Source organism: Brassica rapa, chromosome A01, assembly GCF_000309985.2.
Source record: "Brassica rapa cultivar Chiifu-401-42 chromosome A01, CAAS_Brap_v3.01, whole genome shotgun sequence".
Taxonomy (NCBI): domain Eukaryota; kingdom Viridiplantae; phylum Streptophyta; class Magnoliopsida; order Brassicales; family Brassicaceae; genus Brassica; species Brassica rapa.
Genome location: NC_024795.2, coordinates 972,012 through 991,721, shown reverse-complemented (window position 1 = coordinate 991,721; position 19,710 = coordinate 972,012). Strand labels below are relative to the sequence as shown.

The window sequence follows — 19,710 nt, the reverse complement described above, 5'->3', positions numbered from 1 at the left end:
GTCAAAAATATATATTTAGATTTTGTTTTGATAATTTATTCTGATTGTTTGAGGCGGGTTATGAGATCCGGCGAAACGAAGGTACGGTGAGGTGGCTCTGGAGACGTTTCGAGGCGGAGACGGTCAGGTCGAGGCGGTGTGCGACGCGTGTCGATCCGAGGGCGCAGATGCTTCCACGTGTTCAGCAGCCAACTTCCTTGATGCGTGTTTCCAGCCGACGTCGTTCGGGCTCGTATGGTTTGGGCCGCAGGCCGTTTTAAGTTTTAAGTATTTAGTTTGTTGCCGTTAGGCTTTTGGGCTTCTACGCCTTTGTATTATGTATTTGGGTCTTGGACCATGTTTGTTGGGCTTGGCCCGGTTTAATATCAAAAAACAAATCACTTGGCGGAAAAAAAAAAATTTATTCTGATTGTTTTAGTAGTAGTTGAACTAAGTGACGTTCTCTACATTGTGATCCCACTCACGTCTTACGCAAGCAATGAGTAAATTCCTGCAACAGACAAACTTATTTGTTACAATTTGTCATCAAAGTTGTTATCAACTGGCTTAAAAATAATCCAAATTATTCACAAATATAAACTCCTCGTTGACCATAATTTAAATTCAGTGGACATCTTACATTTGATATCACTTACCCAATTAAAGAAATTGAACTAGGCTTCTTAAGGCCCATATATAATTAGGCTTCACTGTTCTAGACAATAATTTTTAGGTTATGGATTAGCGAAACGAGTCACTAATTTTTGGGCCGCATGTAAGCGATATAATTTCTCATACCATACCTAAAAAAGGAGTGACCAAGATTTTGAAGCTAGGTGATGATTCATGAAACAGGCTGTCAGCCTTTCAGGCTTAAGAAATTGAAACACGTCGCAGATTGAGACATGGACCACAATTCTCACGTGCCCGTGGCCATCCCTTGCCGGGGTTTCCACGTGAACCAATCAAACTAAGATGTGTTCTGCGTTTCTTGACCATTTTTATAGATGTGAAATTGTGAACAAAGCCTCGAGACTTTTTTTTTCCAACAGCCTCATGCATGCATGAACATTAAAAAAATAATTAAACCGAATGAGTTTCATAAAAAAATATTTATATCTTCTACATGAATTATAAGTTATATACTTATCCAAACTATAAGATGGTCCTAACTAATTATTGGTGTTATATGATACTAGACGAGGATATAAATTATATGAATTCGCAAAGATTGTAATATTTTTATGTAGGTTTATACTATTCTATTGAAATCCAAAACAAATGCAAATATAATACTGGAAAATGGAGCGGCTGCAGACGATGAGAATGTTGGTCCCTTGGACCTTCCCACATAAATCATTTTTGCTTCTTTGGTATCTCTTCATTTGATGATTTTTTTTGCCTTATTTAATTAAACCAATTCTTATGTGTATAGTTAATTCTTAATTACCTGTGCGTTGGTGAAACTGGTAGAAAGTTTCGTTGACTCCACACATAAAACGTCACTTCGAATTTTCCCCATGATTGTTCTGGTTTTTCATTTCTTCTCAGAATCAGGAAACAAGAACGTAATTTTGAAAAAAAAGAACGTAATTTTGATTTCATATCCCAGACGAATTATCTAATTTATTTCGTTTAGACATAACTTTTCATGTTGATATAATAGATTATTATTTTCAAAAATTAATTTATTCTCTTTGGCCAAGTCAAGAGTCATTTTCTGTACAGTCTTACATAGTTACAACTTACGTTTACTCAGGGCTGGCTTACAAGGGGGACAAGCGGTGCGACCGCCCCGGATCCGAGTCCGTGTCCCCCCGTGTAATGATAAATAAGGGGTCCAATTTTTTATAAATCTATATTTTTATATATAAAAAAAATTATAAATACAATAAATAAAATTGAAAAGGGCCCAAAATTATTTGATATGTATATAGTTTTATTTTCATTACAAAATATACAAAATATTATTGATTAAATTTTAAAAATATTTTAAACATTATTTCTATATAAATTTTAGAGAGTAAAATTTTTTTTTTTTGCCCTAGGGCCTCTAGCAGTGTTGAGCCGGCCCTGCGTTTACTTAGTCATAGTCATGCCTGGCACATGAATTAACTCTCTGAGATGTTGAAATATTAAATAATCAAAATACAAAAGACAAAAACAAACACTTTCGTTCCTTTCCCATTTTTATTTCATTAATTTACTACAGAGTATTGGATATACTAGGGTTATTGTCTATTTAACGTTTTACGTACAATTATAGACGATGCATGGTTATTTTGATATAATGTGTATCCAACTTTCTGTGTTTTTACTTACATATTGACTATCAAAGAACCAAAAATAGTAAATCTTGGTTAGTGTATATAAAATTTAGTTTTGTGTATGTTTAAATCAGAGATCAATATATATAATTACATTTTAGTTGATTATATTAATCTTTAACTAGACTGTAACTATAAATTATGTCGAATCTAGTTGAACTATATTTTGTTTTCAATATTTTTGTTAACAAGGAAGTTTTGGCAACCAGCTTATGGATTTTTGTCAATCCTTCAAAAGAATAACCTCAGACTTTAATCTACTTCATTTTCTTGCTGCGAACCGTACTTTACAGTTACTGACTTTGAACCTGCTGCTAGAATTATAGTGTATACATACCAAATGTATTCTAATTACTGATCACACTACTCAATGATATGTTTAGGTGAGAATCTTACATTAGACATATTCTACATCCCATAACCTAAAAAAAGAATACATCCTAGAACCTACATGACTATTGATGCCAAAGCATAAATACCATCTTTAATCAAAAGCCTTTATGTTTGGAAGTAAATTATTCGAACAGTGATAAAACAAACCCACTAATTAAGATAGTAGTGAGCAAAACTTCAAATAAACATGTCACGTTTCCTAGATTTTGATAGTTTTCATAGACACACATACGTTTGTATTTAAAGAGAAAATAAATGAATACTTCACAAAGGCAAACCTAATAGCTAGTGAGCTTGTCACACCATTAAACAGAAAACACTCTGAAGTTGCAAAAATAACAGTATTAAAAAGACAATGATAAAAACATAATAAAAGCGAGAAATTATCATAAAGACTATTGAATAAAATAAAAGAGAAGATAAGATAAGCTAAAATAAAAATAAAGATGAAAGGAACAATTAGACACCAAAAGGACAAAGGAATAAGAAGGGACCATCGCTGCCATTTTCACTACTCTCTCTGTGGTCTCACACTCCCATCATAAAAATCAAATTTATTTGTCTCCTTCTTATCTTTTTTTTTTTGAAACACAATGTCTCCTTCTTATCTATTTTAACAATTTAACATCGTATTTTTAAGTTTCCTGAAAGCGATTCTCCTTTGCATAAACCAGTAAAAAATAGACGAATTTACAAGAAAAACAAACAAAATCATCGTGTTTTCGCATTTTTGCAAGACTTTATTGTATTTGTATAATCACGTCTTCTAATGAACACATTTGTCATCTAGCCTCCTCTTTTTGTCATATCCATCCGCAATCATGACAATTTTGATTCCCATTAAAAAATAAAACACAAAAAACGAAAGAAAATAATTTTACTTGAAAAAATAGTTGATCACACAAAAATAGCAGATACTAACGGGACGATACAATAAATTTTGTAATTTAAACAAATCATAAAATTTGAGTGTTGTTCTTAACATCTTCGACGGAGCCTCGCCGCCAAATTTATACGATTGTATTCAATACAAATATTGTAGCACCACACGGGCAACTCATAAACTCACAAGGAATAGCAATTCATATGACGACGATTGGTGGATGTGAAATCAAATGATATGTTGACAAGACAGTAATTCAAACCTATGAGGCTATATGAGCCTATTTTATGAGTCGTTGTAAAAGCTTTTAGCTAAGAAACTTATTTATATTTGTCCTTTAGACAAAGAAGTGATCATGGCTTTATTTCTAATTATTTGGAAGCACACCATCTAATCATATCAAGGGTCGATGCTTAATTAGTCATTAGATTAGGCACTAAACATGTACACAAACAAAGCCGGATTATTATTTACTAGTTAAGCTAATACATTTTATTTGAGAACCAGTTATAACAAAACGTTGTTGTACTCATGTGCTGATCGATGAACAATATGGAACCAATTTTTGTACCCATGAAACCCCGATTTTTTTTTTTTTTTTTTGGAGAAAAGGCTTTAAATGAAAACACAATTTTTTATTTTATGTACGATATGAAATCTATTGCATTAGACATATGAATATGTAACAAAATACTTTAAAGTAACGTATTTTGTTAAATATTTTGTAACAAGGGTTTATATGACCAAGTTGTGAGTTTCAGTAATAAACAAGTCTGATTTTTTGTTTCTTGTATAAGAGTAAAAGACGCGTAAGATACTAAGAATTCGAGAGAAAAAAAACCGAGATTATGATGAATGTTTTATGTGAGGTGGAGAAGGGAGAAACATGTATAAATATGGAAGAAAATAATAAAAAAAAAATTGAAGGTTAGAGAACTTGGCACCATTGAAGATATTATAAAACAGAGCAATAGGAGCCATTACAAGTTGGCTTCGGTGGGTAAAGAGTATAAATGCGTAAAGAAGATCATCTCAACAAGTGCGAAAAAGGAAGGTTCGGCACGTAAAGGATGGTTGTGCGTACGTGTGAACGGAGGGTGGGATTCATGTGAGAGATTCACCCGATCAATTTTATTTTTTAAGCGAACCATTTTTTTATTTCAAAACGGAAAATAAAAATCGAATTAAAAAGAGAAAGATATATCGGTAGGAGAGAAGAAGCTGTCAATTGTCATTCCAGGTTTGTAGTGGAAACTTAAAAATAAAAGAATTCGTTAGTAAAACTAGAAATAAAATCATGAACATATCTTATGCAAATTTTACGTACGTATCTTTCTTTGTTTTTCCTTTTAATATTATCCCATTACAAGGAAGATATTTTTTTATATTTTATTATTACTTAATAAATGTTAATATCAATAATTTTTCTTGATATAATTATGGAGTAACCGATAATTTTAACCTTAGACTAATTATTATACAATGAGTGTGTATATATAGATTGTGTTACCGAGGAAAAGCCACTTGGGATTATTAAAAGAAAATTACTGACTAAAAGTTAACCAGTATTTGCGTGCTGATATGATCTTGACATGATAGATTTCGTCATTTGCATTAATTATTTATCCCATTATGGACTTTATAGCCTTCATTTCGATATCAAATATTTCTCTACCCGTATGTGGGATATGCACGACAATTCAGATTTGGTAATGTTATTTTCTTAGTAAGACATGCGTGATTCGAAATAAGTCTCCCGTTTAAGAAATAACTCCCAGTATCCATATAACTATATTGTTACAAAAGTCAAAAGATTTGAAGGAAGCTACATTATATTGTTACAAGTTTGAGAATCAATTTTTTTAGTTTTATCACTTAACACATGATGTATACGCTGTGGAGCTCTCGTTCACACATACCAGTCTCAGGAATCCCTCATTAGTGCTCACTTCAAATTTTCATATTGTTTTCGGTCGTTTAAATCCTTATCTCCAATGGACATGATCTATTTATAATTTATTAATCGCTACACCAATCCATCAAATGTACATTTCTCCTTTATAGCGCATTTTCTGATTTTCACTAAATTCTAGTTAGCATTGTGAGCACTTAAATCTCAATTTATAAATTATCCCCTCACATAAACCTAATTAGCATTGTTGAGCAACTTGACATCTGATTCGTCCTCCAACCTCTCACACCTGCCAAACAACACGTAAGGTGCGTCTGAAATTCCATATTTCATTATTTTTCATTGTTTATTTAATGTCAAAAAATGTAGTCGGAGTTTCATTACATTGTTCTCCATGCTTTCCTACTTACATCGTACTCCAACCTCAAGTAGCAAAATACTTATGCTTTCAAGATCGATGGTAAAAAAAGTTGAATACATAGAAGTGGTAAATGGTAACTTTAGCATTTTCTTGCATGGTTACTATAATTTTGGTCGTGATAGTTTTTGCAAATTCTATATCTATAAACAATTGACCCTGTGTACGTGCGATATTATGTGATCATTATTAAAAAGCGCTAATTGATACGTATCTAAGTTATCAGTTCAATGGAAAAAAGTCGATTGTAGTTGTTAGTTAGATGACTACATTGTTGTTAGAGCTTAGAATCAGTTGATTAATTATGACACACTCATTTGTCTTCGGTTGTAGGAAAAGTTAATTTGATATGGCTGTATAAGCTTACTCTATTACATTTAAATGATATTTGGATTTATCTTTAATGTTGGTTTTTTACATCGTTTTTATTGGGGGGGTTTTAACATCGTTTTTATTGGGGTTAAGAATGATTTATAGGGTAATGAAATATGAGTGAAAATGTAACTAGGGCTGTTCAATATGGTAAAACCGAACCGTACCGAACCGAACCGAACCGAAATAGACAATATGGTTTGGTTTTGGTATATACCATATAAACCGAATGGATATAATTTTATAAAAACCGTAGGATTTGGATATGGTTTGATATATAACCGATTAAACCGAATAAACCGAACAAAACCGATTAAAAGTAAAAACATGTAAATATGTATCTATTTTATAATAATACATGAAAATCTATTTGTTACATAAGTTAAATTTGTGTTAATAACTATTACCATAATTTTATAGTAATAAAAAATCTTAATTTGTAAAACACTTGAACTATAACTAAATAATAATACATCGCAATTCAGACATCTTATTTTCTAAGTCTTTTTGATCTTTTTGATTTATTTTAGTTTCACTATATTAATATGAAGATTATAAATTTGATAGACAATAATTAATGGAAAATTTTCAATTGAAAAAGCATGACTTTAATGAACACTAAATATGGAAGAGTAGAAAAAATTTTCATTCATGTTTCTGTTTTGTTTCATATTTTTATTTTCAAAATTTCAACCTTTGATTTTAGTTATAGATTTGATTATTTTATTTGATGGTATAAGCATTTTTACTTTTTTGTTCATTTATTTGAACATGTAATATATTTTTAATAAATGACTGTGTTGACAATATGACTCTAAAATTCATATAATATGATCTCAAACAAAATAATTATGTTTTTTGGTATAAAACCGAATAAACCGAAAACCGACGGTATATAAACCGAACCGAACCGAAGTAAATATGGATTTAGAATGGTAGTTATATTTTACTAACCGAAATACTGAAAACCGAAAAAAACCGAACCGAAACCGAACCGATATCCAGATTGAACACCCTTAAATGTAACGCACCAAGAGAACTCATTTTGAATGGACCTAACTAACCCTATCTGCGAGTTATTATTATTGGGAAAAAACACCCCTATCTGCGAGTTAATCCAGCGTAATTAGAATATGACAGATGAAAGTATAATGGGAAATAAATATGGCTGTATCTTAAATATATCTGTCTATATATTATTTAATATTTATGGTGGTGGCTCTTATCAGTCATCATTGAGATATGACCTTGTACTCACTTTTTTCCTTTTAATTTCCTTCACTACTTTTTAAATTTGTTTCCCAAATTAAGATCTTTAATTTGTTGATGGCAGCCGACATTTCCGTGAATAAAAGATATATCGTACTTCTGGCTTTGTAATGATCTTGTTCTTGTTCTTCTTAATATAATTATTAGATGATAAAAAAAAAGATATATCGTACTATTTTATATGTTAAGAAAATAAAATATTTCATCGGATAAAGAGAAAACTGAAGATATGTTTATTTTTTTCAGAGAATATATAAATATAATGATTACATTAATGGATTATTACATTAAAAACTATTAAATAGTAAAATACTGTACGTAAGAAAACTGATGAAGAAGATTGGTAGGCTAAAAAGGGAGGCACATAGAAGAGTGTGACTTCTCTCTCTATCATATATTTTCTTCTCTTCCTTTTGCTTTGTGAGAGACTAATCAGTTTTATTTTAATTTAAGGAATTCCTGAGCAAACTCATAGTAACAAAGAAAACAAGAAAAGGAGAGTCCAGAAAGAGAAAGCCAGAGAAAGAGAGAGAGCTAGAGAAAACGATACCTAAGTTCAATTTGTATCTTCTTTCTCTCTCTCTCTCTCTTTTCTGTGCAGCAAACTCCAAAGGTATTCTCTTCTTCTCTGCTATCTCTCTCTCTCTTACATCTGATACATACATGTATATATATCTTTGTATGTGTTATTTTGTTCATCAGATGATATGTGTATATAGATTTTTTTGTTAAAACAGCATACTACCTATTTGACCATCTCACTCTTTCTTAGTTATGTTTCAAATTCTTTGTCTGAATCATTACAGGATCCGAGGTAGGAAGGAGATATATATTTATATTATATATCATGAAGAAGAAGATTGAAAGATTCATATGGGAATAGGTAAAAGCCTACTACAGTTCTCTTGAAGTCTCTTTGCAATATTTCTATGTCCCAAGATTACCATCATCAACAACACCAGGGAGGATTTTTCAGCTTCTCTAATGGATTCAACCGATCAGATTCTCCTAATCTAACTCCGGAGAAGCAAGAACATCAAAGGTTACTAGAGATGGACGAGGAATCCTCAGTCGCCAGAAGTGGAATTCCTGTCTACGAACCTGCCGGAATGTTATCAGAAATGTTTAATTTCCAGAGAAGCAGCGGTGGTGGTGGAGGAGGAGGAGGAGACTTTGACCACTCCCAATCTTTCCGGTCAAATAGACAGTTACTTGAGCAGCAACATCATAATATTCCGGCCATGAATTCAGCCGCCGGCATGCAGCTATTCTTACCGCAACAACCACCGTCAACAAGGAGCCACCACGGTTCTTCAACTCTTCACATGTTACTACCAAATCCATCTCATCATCAGGGCTACCCTAATACTATGTCTATGCATCAGCTTCCTCACCAACAGCTGACGTGGCAGTCTTCCTCCGATCATCATCACAACACCCAAACCGATATCGGGACCGTCCACGTGGAAAACAGCGGTGGACAAGGCTTGTCCTTATCTCTCTCGTCGTCTTTAGAGGCAGCAGTAAAAGCTGAAGAGTATAGAAAATTTTACTATGGAAGCAACTTATCTTCTCATCATCAATACAATGAAGTATCAAACCACTTCCTATCGTCTCCAGCGGCGGCTTCTTCATCTTCTTCCATAGGAGCAATCAATGTCTTGAGAAACTCGAGGTACACCAAGGCAGCTCAAGAGTTGTTGGAGGAGTTTTGTAGCGTTGGAAGAGGATTTTCTAAGAAAAACAAACCTAAGAACAATTCAAACCCTAATACTAGCGGTGGCGACGGTAGCAGTAGTGGTGGCGCTGGCGGCTCTCCATCGTCGGCAGGAGCAAGTAAGGAACATCCTCCTTTATCTGCCTCTGATAGGATTGAGCATCAAAGAAGGAAAGTGAAGCTACTCACCATGCTCGAAGAGGTACTCCTTTGGTTTCAATCTCTTGACTTGGTCTTTTAGTGATATTCACACATTTTACGTAGAAAACATGAAATTCCATTTGTTTTAGTCAAATACACCATTAATCCAATAAGTTATTACAAAAAGACAAGAAACATGATACGATCTGGATTGATCGATATTTGTTTTGTCTCCATTAATCTATTAGAATTGGTCATAGTTTCATCGTTTTGTTAGTCTGGCTACGCAATCATACCAGCATTTATATTAAAATTTAATTTTTAATGATTTTATTACTATGACGGGATCGTATTAAAACGTTTTTTTGAGGAATATTTTGATATGCTTAGCGTTTGGTGGAGTCGATTCATCAAGAAAAATCATTTCGATTCATTAAACTGGCGTTTCCTTCTCCATGTACGCTGCTACTCCCTCCTACGTCCTAAAGCTATCCCCTTGACGTTACTTAATAATTTACCTATAGTTGAATTATTCTATTTTTAGTTGACTTATTAGTTTGTCTTATTTTTTCACTAAAGAAGTTACTTTATTTTATGTTCGAAGATACGATAAAACGTACTATTGATACGAAAACAAAAACTCTAGACTATATTCTCTGGTTATTTAAGTTTTCTTACCGTCTCATTTGAACATAATTAATGTGACATTTGTTAACTATACGTATTTTGATTCCATGAAACTTGTACACAAGTATACGTCCCCATGAGAAAGTCTCTACAAGTTTATTAATCACGTGAATATATAAGCACACAGGTTAGCAGTAACATTGATTAAAAGAAAAAGTAAATATTTAATATATGTATGAATTGTATAATGTATAGTTTTATTTTGTTGGCAGGTGGATAGACGGTACAACCATTACTGCGAGCAAATGCAGATGGTTGTGAACTCTTTCGACATAGTGATGGGCCATGGCGCAGCGATACCGTACACCGCTTTAGCTCAAAAGGCTATGTCCAGGCATTTTCGATGCCTTAAAGATGCCGTGGCAGCTCAGCTTAGACAGAGCTGTGAACTTCTTGGGGAGAAAGATGCGGCCGGATTATCTTCTTCCGGTTTAACTAAAGGCGATACCCCACGGTTGCGTTTGCTAGAACAGAGTCTGCGTCAGCAACGTGCGTTTCATCAAATGGGGATGATGGAGCAAGAAGCCTGGCGGCCACAACGCGGTTTGCCTGAACGTTCCGTTAATATCCTTAGAGCTTGGCTCTTCGAGCATTTCCTCCACCCGTAAGTCAAAATCTTTATTTTTAATACTTCTTCATTATTCCTTATAAATCAATTACGTTAAAAGAAGCTGAGCAAAAGTATTAAAATTCTTGTTATATCATTACTGTTTTCTTTAGTTTTATGTCTGTGGAATTTTGCTATTTTATTGTTACTGAGAGTAATCTAAAAAATGGAAATAAAGCAAAAGACTAGTGTTTTTGTACTTTTTCACCTCTCTGGAATTTGCTTTATGAGTAAAACAAAACAGAAAAAGAAATCTAAGTTAAAAGAAGGAAAACAACTGGATCTATGCTAATGTAATCATCAGCTTTTCTTTTGTCTCTTAGATTCTCACGCCCTTGTTGGCAAAAAGAAGGAGAAAGTCTGTACTTTTTCTTGCATATACTTGATTGTATTGTTTATAGAGAAAATATAAAGAAAAGAAAAAATTAGATTGAATTTAGGGCAAAGATAGCGTGATGTCGTTTTCTGGTCTCTTTCTCAGGTATCCAAGCGATGCAGATAAGCACCTCTTGGCTCGTCAGACTGGATTATCCAGAAACCAGGTCAGTCTATAAAATATAATATAGGAAATATATATAACATATATCTACTATATAGGCACTAACAAAATAAATAAAAATAAATACTTGGCGATGTTTAACCCAAGTTGTGTTTGTCGAGTATCTTAGTGTTAGTCGATATCATGGATACTTTTTGATGGATATACAACTGAATACTGATGATAGTGATCAGAGTCTGGACTCTTAACGAGTTACCTTGTAGTAAGTAGTAACATGTCTTAGACTCTTAGAACTAGTTCTATTTTCTTTCACCTAGAAATAGCTGCACATGTACTAGTTCTCTTAGTACATGGATATCAAACATTTGTTTGAAAATTATAAGCGAAAACATATAGAATAGTCTCGTTTGCGTTTGTATTTTGTAAGATATTTGATAAAAATAAAATAGTAGTATATTTTTTTCTTCTAATTAAAATACGATCCTAACATTTTGGGTTCTAGTTATGATTTCTGTTTACAAACAAACTTCACGATGCAAGCCGTTAAGCAAAAAACAAAAAAAAAATCACGATGCATAACCCAAAAAAAAGAACTAGGTTAACATTTTACACACAACATGTAGAATTTGGCCATTTTCATAAACATATGTTTATTACAAACAACAGGTAGTTCTTACAATGAGTTAACATCCCAGGAGAAAGATTGATAAACCTAACTTATTTCCCGAGTAGGCTAAGTAACTTGTAACTAACTTGAGATAAATCTTTTGTTTCTTTCCTTTGTTTGGTTAGATATGACAGAGGAACACCATGTGTTTTGCCTTCCACTCACTAGTAACTTTTCTTGGGATTCGTTTTTATTATTATTACAAAATAGTAATACAAACATAGAAGAGAGAGAGCGTATGTTTATGTGCATGATATGAAAGAGAAAGCGATCGACATTAAAGACTCAAAAGGGACCATTTCTCTCAAGTACATCAAAAATTTGCAGCTTTCAATTATCCCGAAGAAACCCTCAATTTCTTGCATTCATTAAATAACCAAATGACAAATAAAAAAAGAGCCCACACAATTTGTTTCGACATTATTATAGTAGTAATTATTAACTTGGTAAACGTTTTTTGTCTTTTTCATTGATCAGGTATCAAACTGGTTCATAAATGCTAGGGTTCGATTATGGAAACCAATGGTGGAAGAAATGTATCAACAAGAATCAAAAGAAAGAGAAGAAAGATTAGAAGAAAACGAACAAGAAGATCAAGAAACAAAAAACAACAGCAGCAACGACAAGAGCACAAAACCCAACAACAATGAAAGCAACTTCACTGCCGTTCGGACCACATCACAAACTCCAACGACAGCTGCACAATCAGCAGCAACCCCACCAGACGCAGGCCACCACCGTCTAAGATCAGCTGCCGATATCAATGCTTACGAAAACGACCCTTCATCCTCCTCCCACTCCAACGCCGCCGCAGTAGTCTCTAGCTACGGTGGCTCAACCGCGTTTTCTGCGATTGCAACGTGCCAGCAAGGTGTTGGTGGATTTGCTGATGCTGACATGGATGGTGATAATAATGTTATAAGGTTTGGTACTATAAACCCTACTGGTGACGTGTCACTCACGCTTGGTCTACGCCATGCTGGCAATATCCCTGATAAGAACGCCTCTTTCTGCGTTAGAGATTTTGGTGGGTTTTAATTAGCTTTTTGTTACTCCATTTATTTGATTAGTTATATGGTTTTTCTTTTGTTACTCCGATTGATACAAACTCTATTAAACAAGAAGAAAACAATATGATAGCATAATGTAATTGAGATCGTGAGATGATCATATATAAGAAACATTACAAAACTCTTAAGTTTCTCTCTGCCTTGAAGCAAGCCTAGTAGATGATATCTGAAAGAACACAAACATCTGGAGATTCAGACAGCCTCTTCATCGTCCAAGAGCAAACAGTCTTTTATCTTCTCCCTGAAAAAGAAAAAAAATTGGAAAACAACAACATTAAAATAGTGTTTAACAAAGGTTTCAAGAAGAGGCTCAAGCAATGACGTGTGACTAATTAGGAGCTCACCTCAGATATGTTTGGCTGTCAAACTTTTGATGATGCTTCACTTGGGAGATCATGTGATGTGGTAGTAAGGATCCGAAATGGTCAAGAGATGATGGCTCTTGTGGAAGTATCTGAAACCGGCAACTTGAACAGCAAGCATCATACAGGGCATCAGACTCATCTTCCGATGAGTCTGATCCATTTAGCGGGCCATTGCAGATAGGACAGAATGCTTCTGTAGTCATGGAACCGTCGTATTTAAGATTGAATTTCTTTAGACGCCTCTGGGTGGCCATAGGAACACAAGAGTCGTCCGTTTCAGGAATTTTATTGAAGTAAAACGGTGTAAGCTTTGCAGCTGTCCGTACAATTGTGCACTCCCGTGAAGGATTCTCTTCCTGCGCAAACACATAACTAAGTATATGTTCATAACAATGGGCTACAAGAATCCAAGAAATTGATTTTCACCTGCAAGAGAGCGACAAATGAAGACACCAAATCATTGATCCCGGATTGAGGATGACGAGCTAACTCCACAGTCTTTAGACTGTCCTGCCCACAATGTGTTAGACGTCATTCAAAACAGTTAATATGGACAAAATCAGTTAAAGTACACGAACCCATCCAAATGGCAGAGTCTAGTTATTTCTTGCCAAACACAATCTCGAAGTGGAAGCACAATGGGGACCTTCCACCTCGCATCAACATGCTGAATATCTGCTGATAGTGAATAGCCTCGTCCCTGTCCCAACAAAAAGGCAATCCAAAATCACAATTTCAATAGAATGTAGCCTACATGAAATGTCTAAACGAAGATAAAATATAAAACGATGTATACTAAAATATAAACAAAGATACAAGTTTTACAGATGTAGTCGGCTAGAACCTAAATATCTACATTCTTTGATGTAACCATTGTATTCACTTTCAAGAATGTAAAGCTCACTCTACAATGCAATCTATAGAAGAAGAAAAAAAAACAGAGAAAATATGATTTCAATCAGGGCAAAGTAAGGAACACACCTTGACAGTGGCCGTAAGAACATGGGAAGCGAGTCTCGACGTGCAAGATCCCACCACTAATCTGTTGTAGCCATTCTCAGAGGCAACCTATAAAATAAACATTAGATAAAAATAGACCCAAAAAAAAAACAATGTAACAGCCAAACAAACCTTTTGCAAAGACAACATCTTCAGATGCAGCAAAAGATCTTCTTTTCCAGTCTCATCACTAACAGAATCCAACAGCTTCACAAGCCTATCCCGTGCTTCAACAGAGTCCGAACCAAACACACTCTCGATTGGAACAACATGAAGATCCTTTTCAGGTGGCGACAGACTCAACACAGTGGATCGAACCCACGCAATAGCATCACTCATTCCACCGGAAAGAGAAGGATAAGCTGCACTCTCATCCACAAACGCAACACCAACGCCAAACACAGGTAAAGATCTATCACGACTCGCCTCGTAATTCTTCAAAGCCTTGACTTGAAGCTCGTGCACGAATTGAAGAGCAACCCTAAACACACACATCATCAACACGTTCATCACACAAAAATTATCAAACAACCAACATAGGCAGGACCGGTCCTGGGCAAAGCCGGATGAAACATTCGCTACAGAGTCCATTTTTTTGAACATAAACATAAGCCCCGAATTTATTTTTTAAAAAAATTATTTATCTACTAAATCGTCTACGGCTCCCAAAATCTCAGGGCCGCCCTGGAGGAAAAGGGAAGAGAGCAACACCGGACCGAACACATTCATCAGTCAAAAATGACCAAAAACAAATATATAGAGAAATGCAGGACCGATCCTTGGGCAAAGCCGGACGAAACATTTGCCTAGAGTCTCCCAAATTTATTTTAAAATTTATTGAAATTTTTACTAAGTCGTCTACATCTGGCACCCCAAATTTGAGGGCCGGCCCTAGAGAAAGGAAGAGAGCAAAACCTGGAAGACGAACCGCCGGAGAAGGCAACAAGGACGTTATCCGAAGGAGTGATCATGGCGTGTGAAGTAACAGCGAGACGGAACTTCCCATAGACGTTGCTCCTGAAACATTCTGCACAGAATCTCCCATCGTCTGAGCCACCATCACCGAACGTCATAGGCTCGTTGGATTTACACTTGACGCAGAGCCTAACAGTCTCCTTAACATCAACCACCTTGCATCCATTATCCTTCTCACGGCCATAGCAACCACCGGACTCGCAGCCAGATGAATTACAAGCCATATCGTAGCTAATACATGAGAGAAGAACAAGTTTCCGCCATTAACGAGCCTCTTAAGAGATTTACAGATTGTTCAGATTCAAAATCGAAACAAACACATCTATTGAATCCTAAATACAAAAAAAAAATCTAGATAGATTACCAGTTTCAGGTGGGAATAGAGTCGTCTCGATGCTTGCTTCAGATACAGCAGCTCCAGTCTCCCGTGGAGGAAGAAGAAGACGACGGTGAAGGGGACAAGAGTTAAAACCTTGTTAGAGATAGTAAAAAGGCCCAAATATATTTAAAGGCCCAAGTATTGTATTGGATAGAAGCCCAGATATATTTTAAAGGCCCAGGTTTATGCTTTTGGTTCAGTAAGATCCGACTACATGCCGTTTTTTCCTCCTGTACCGGGATGATGTTTCTCTGTCTTTGCCACTGAAATTATAATTTTAGATTATTGACTAGTGGCGATTAAACGCATAAAGAGTGAAGAAACTTAGAGTTTTGTGAAGAAGAACGTTTTAACTTTATTACTTTCTTGCTTGATGATTACATGTTCACGTTTTACATTATATAGAGACTTAAGATCTTATCCTCTACTCTGATTCAGCACATGATAGGCTGTGTACCAAGACACTCAAATCTATTTCCAACCGTTATGCTATTAGCTGGCCTCGTCGTACTGGAGCAAGAAGACTGAACCTTGACTGCTTTCTGTTTGACACTAGACGACAGAGGAGGATTAGGCTGAACTTTGGTGGTGACCGTGTGGGTTTGAGACTGCTCTTTCACTTTCTCCAAAGGCCCATGATCACTACTATCATTACACCCCCTCAAACTCAGTGTCGGAGAAATGGAGACACCGAGTATGTTACACAACCTGAAGAACGGTTCCTGCCCCAAAAACTTCGTAAAAACATCTGCAATCTGAAGTGTAGCTGGTATATGTCTGACTTCAAGCTTTTTCATAGCCACACGTTCTCTCACATAGTGATAGTCTACTTCAAAGTGTTTGGTACGTCTGTGAAACCGAGGATTAGCACTCAAGCAAACCGCAGATAAGTTATCACAGAGCAGCAGAGGAGTTATCTTCTGTTCTAGTCCCATAATCTGAAGAAGATTCTGCAACCAAGCAACCTCTGATGCAGCAAGCGACATTGTTCTGTATTCAGCTTCAGTGGATGACTTTGACACTGTCTCATGACGTTTTGCTGACCATGATATTAGGTTTGAGCCAAGAAAGGTACAGGAGCCACCTGTCGACCGTCTTGTATCCTTGCAACCTGCCCAGTCACTATCCGAGTAACATACCAATGTTGAATGAGTACTCGCACTGATGTTGACTCCCTGAGTTACGGTACCTTTCACGTAGCGAAGAATTCTCTTGAGAAGGTGAAAGTCTGAGACACTAGGCTGGTGCATTTTCTGACACTACTGTCATTAAAGAGAACTAGCGAGTTAATACGAAAATTTTAAGGAAATAAGTAAGAGTGCATATAAGAGAATGATAAACGCACTATATTATGAAAAGGTTTTCTTTTGGAAAATGTGGGATATTATACAGGTTTTTATAATGGACGTTTGGTAGCAAGCTTTATGTCTGGAGTAGATAGATACTATACTACTAGTTTCTTCTTTGTGTTTTGGTTTTATATGGCTTTTTGTAGAGATATTAGCAAAGTAAAATGATTGTGTCGAGGTCTCGTGGACGACAAATTTGGTTAGATCCCTACTCTTTTCAATTGGGCCAGTGCATACATATTGCATGAATATATGTATGTAATGGAAGAAAGATGAAAGAAAATTGATTCATGGAGTGGTGTAAAAGATCAAATCAATTTATATGTGCATGCATATATATATGTATGTAATAGAAGAAAGATTAAACAATTTATCAATACTTTAGTATTTTAAAACATATTTTTCTGATAAGCATATAATCGATGATGAGCAGTAAACATGATCGTCGTAATGTATAGGAGTACATGTTTATATAGTTACGTTACTATCCGTTTTGATCAAGGCTTTTGCCATGTTATCTTCGTTAGTATTATTGTTATAAACGTACTTTAGTAATTACAAAATATACGAAGATACATAATATTAATTTTTACAACATGTAATATCAACAAATAATTAATGTTTACACTAATGCATGGAGAATCTATCGACATACAGCTGATCCAACCGATCTTCGGTTATGTCAGATCTAAAATCCGAATATAACAGTTTGTGTGTGTGTAACATGCAACATTTGAAATAATTGATTAGAATCGATGTATATGCTCTGTACAACAATTTAAAACTAGAAATAGGTCTTGGGAAATGGCAAAGGCAAAGAATCTTAAGAAAAAAAACAAGACATGATGAACATACAGAAGCTAAATTTACGGGGTAAAGACAAGAAAACAATACCACATAAAGCTTAGATTATTTCTAAAAAAGAAACAAGACACATCCAAACAGCATGTGGGTTTTGTAGAACATATAAAATTGATTATTATGATTTTTTACAAAAATAGATAAATTTTCGAACTTACTGAGAATTCAATGTCAAAAACTTATGGAGTAAGCATCGAATATCGAGGTCATCCATAAAACTATTTGTCTGCATCTATCAAGTAAGCATACAATAATTTAAATAAAATGGTCCCAAGTTTATCATGTAACTCTGTTTCCTGTTCGTTTTTTTGTTACCAATGTATCTAGCCATTTTAAAATGATGCTCCAGAAAACATATATCCAAGTTTTTTTTTGTATTTTTAACATATACTATAGAGACAAGTCGTATTATATGATAATGAATTTAACGTGATAGAAATTGACATGAAATTTCTTAAAAGGAACAATTGTAGTATTACTGAAGATTTAGACACGTGAAAGCACATTTCTCTCTTTTTTTTGTCAACGTGAAAAGATAAACCAGATACATACGAATGTAATATCACGTATGCATGAATGTATGAATTTTGACTATTTTGCATAACCTTGAATTTTAGTTTATCTTGCTATCCAACACCGCGTTACGAGATTTTTGGAACAAGTCACATGTTCTTTTCTTATTCTTATAAATACAATGAAAAAGTATTAGTTAGTATATATCTGTATATTCGAAAGATGAAATCTAATACTATGATTTATGTAATTGTGTTAATCTAAATGTCCAGTATAAATAGTATTTAGATTTTAGATTAACCCAAAAATGTCCACCATGGAGATTTTAGTCTTCTTGAGATAGAGGAAAAGTGTAGGAACAAGAATTGAGTTCGACAAATGTCACAAATCAATGAGAGATGCTACTACTTAAGTAACTACTAAAATCTCATAAGAGAACTTTCCTAATTTGCTAAATTTGCATATTGTTTTTCCTTAAATGACTAAACTACCCCCAGCATAATTACAACTATCAACAAATTCCAGAACCACCATTCACTCTTCTATCGTGCTCAACTCCGCCGCGTAGCATTCCCTCCTCCGGCGACTACTAGTGCTACCACCACCACCACCGTCAGCGTTTCTCCCCTTCCTCCTTCCGAAGCCTGACCCCACCGTATCATCACAGGAGGCAACTCTAACGCGATATTTATCACCGGCGACAATAGGATCCACACGTCTCCGGCGACAGCTTCCTCCACCACCGCCACCACCACTTCGCATGAACGCAGAGTTAGCTTTAGCGGCCAATGCGGCCATCTCCTCCGCTTGAAGTGGCTGACGAAGATAACGAAGAGGAAGAGCGAAGTATATCTGACCAAGCTGAAGCTCTTCGTCGGCGCTAATCGCGGAGAGGGCCTCGTCGAACTCCATATCGTCCGAGTTACAGATAAAACACATGGGGTTCTTCAGCAAAACGTATCCGACTTTCACGGGTTTCGTGAACTCCATCATCCTCCCGTCTTGCAAGATCAGCTTCGCCGTGGCCACTTGAGTCGACTCGGTCGAACTGCATATACCCATTACGTATCTCTTTTGGTTATTGGTAACTCAGTTGAGCTGACTCGTTTTCCGGTGAATGGAGTGGGAATAATAATGTGGTAAGAGAAAGCGAAGAGTTGTGTTATAAATAGAGAGAGTTTATGTTTTGTGTGTTAGAAAAATTTGATGCCACGTAGGATTTTGTCGTCTTGTAGGAGTGTGATGACAGGCTGTATACGTGGTGGGGAGAGGATGACAGCTTTGTCTTGTTTAGATATTTTTTACCACTTTTTTTTTTTTTTGTTCAA

At 35.1% G+C, this 19,710-nt stretch overlaps 3 protein-coding genes across 4 annotated transcripts; 1 reads left to right on the top strand and 2 right to left on the bottom strand.

Annotated features, from left to right (window-relative positions):
• Positions 1-7,828: 7,828 nt before the first annotated feature.
• LOC103865094 (BEL1-like homeodomain protein 2) lies at positions 7,829-13,038 on the top strand. 2 transcript variants are annotated; one of them, XM_009142973.3, is made up of 6 exons: positions 7,829-7,925; positions 8,007-8,166; positions 8,360-9,472; positions 10,311-10,702; positions 11,187-11,247; positions 12,349-12,909. In XM_009142973.3, exons 3-6 carry the CDS (start codon positions 8,483-8,485, stop codon positions 12,907-12,909), a joined length of 2,004 nt encoding a protein of 667 aa, XP_009141221.1. In that variant the 5' UTR covers positions 7,829-7,925; positions 8,007-8,166; positions 8,360-8,482. The 2 variants fall into 2 exon arrangements, with proteins under 2 accessions (XP_009141221.1, XP_009141155.1); XM_009142907.3 differs by having other exon boundaries at positions 7,919-8,166; positions 12,349-13,038.
• Positions 12,970-15,773, bottom strand: LOC103865246 (cytoplasmic tRNA 2-thiolation protein 2). The gene is made up of 8 exons (XM_009143075.2): positions 15,645-15,773; positions 15,221-15,511; positions 14,438-14,786; positions 14,288-14,374; positions 13,885-14,006; positions 13,733-13,811; positions 13,286-13,662; positions 12,970-13,182 (listed from the first exon to the last, which is right to left on the bottom strand). The coding sequence occupies exons 2-8, from the start codon at positions 15,502-15,504 to the stop codon at positions 13,134-13,136; spliced, it is 1,347 nt and encodes a 448-aa protein (XP_009141323.1). The 5' UTR covers positions 15,505-15,511; positions 15,645-15,773; the 3' UTR covers positions 12,970-13,133.
• A 2,919-nt stretch (positions 15,774-18,692) lies between these two features.
• Positions 18,693-19,689, bottom strand: LOC103864993. Its single transcript, XM_009142807.3, has one exon. The coding sequence runs from the start codon at positions 19,442-19,444 to the stop codon at positions 18,917-18,919; it is 528 nt and encodes a 175-aa protein (XP_009141055.1). The 5' UTR covers positions 19,445-19,689; the 3' UTR covers positions 18,693-18,916.
• Between the last annotated feature and the right edge of the window lie 21 nt (positions 19,690-19,710).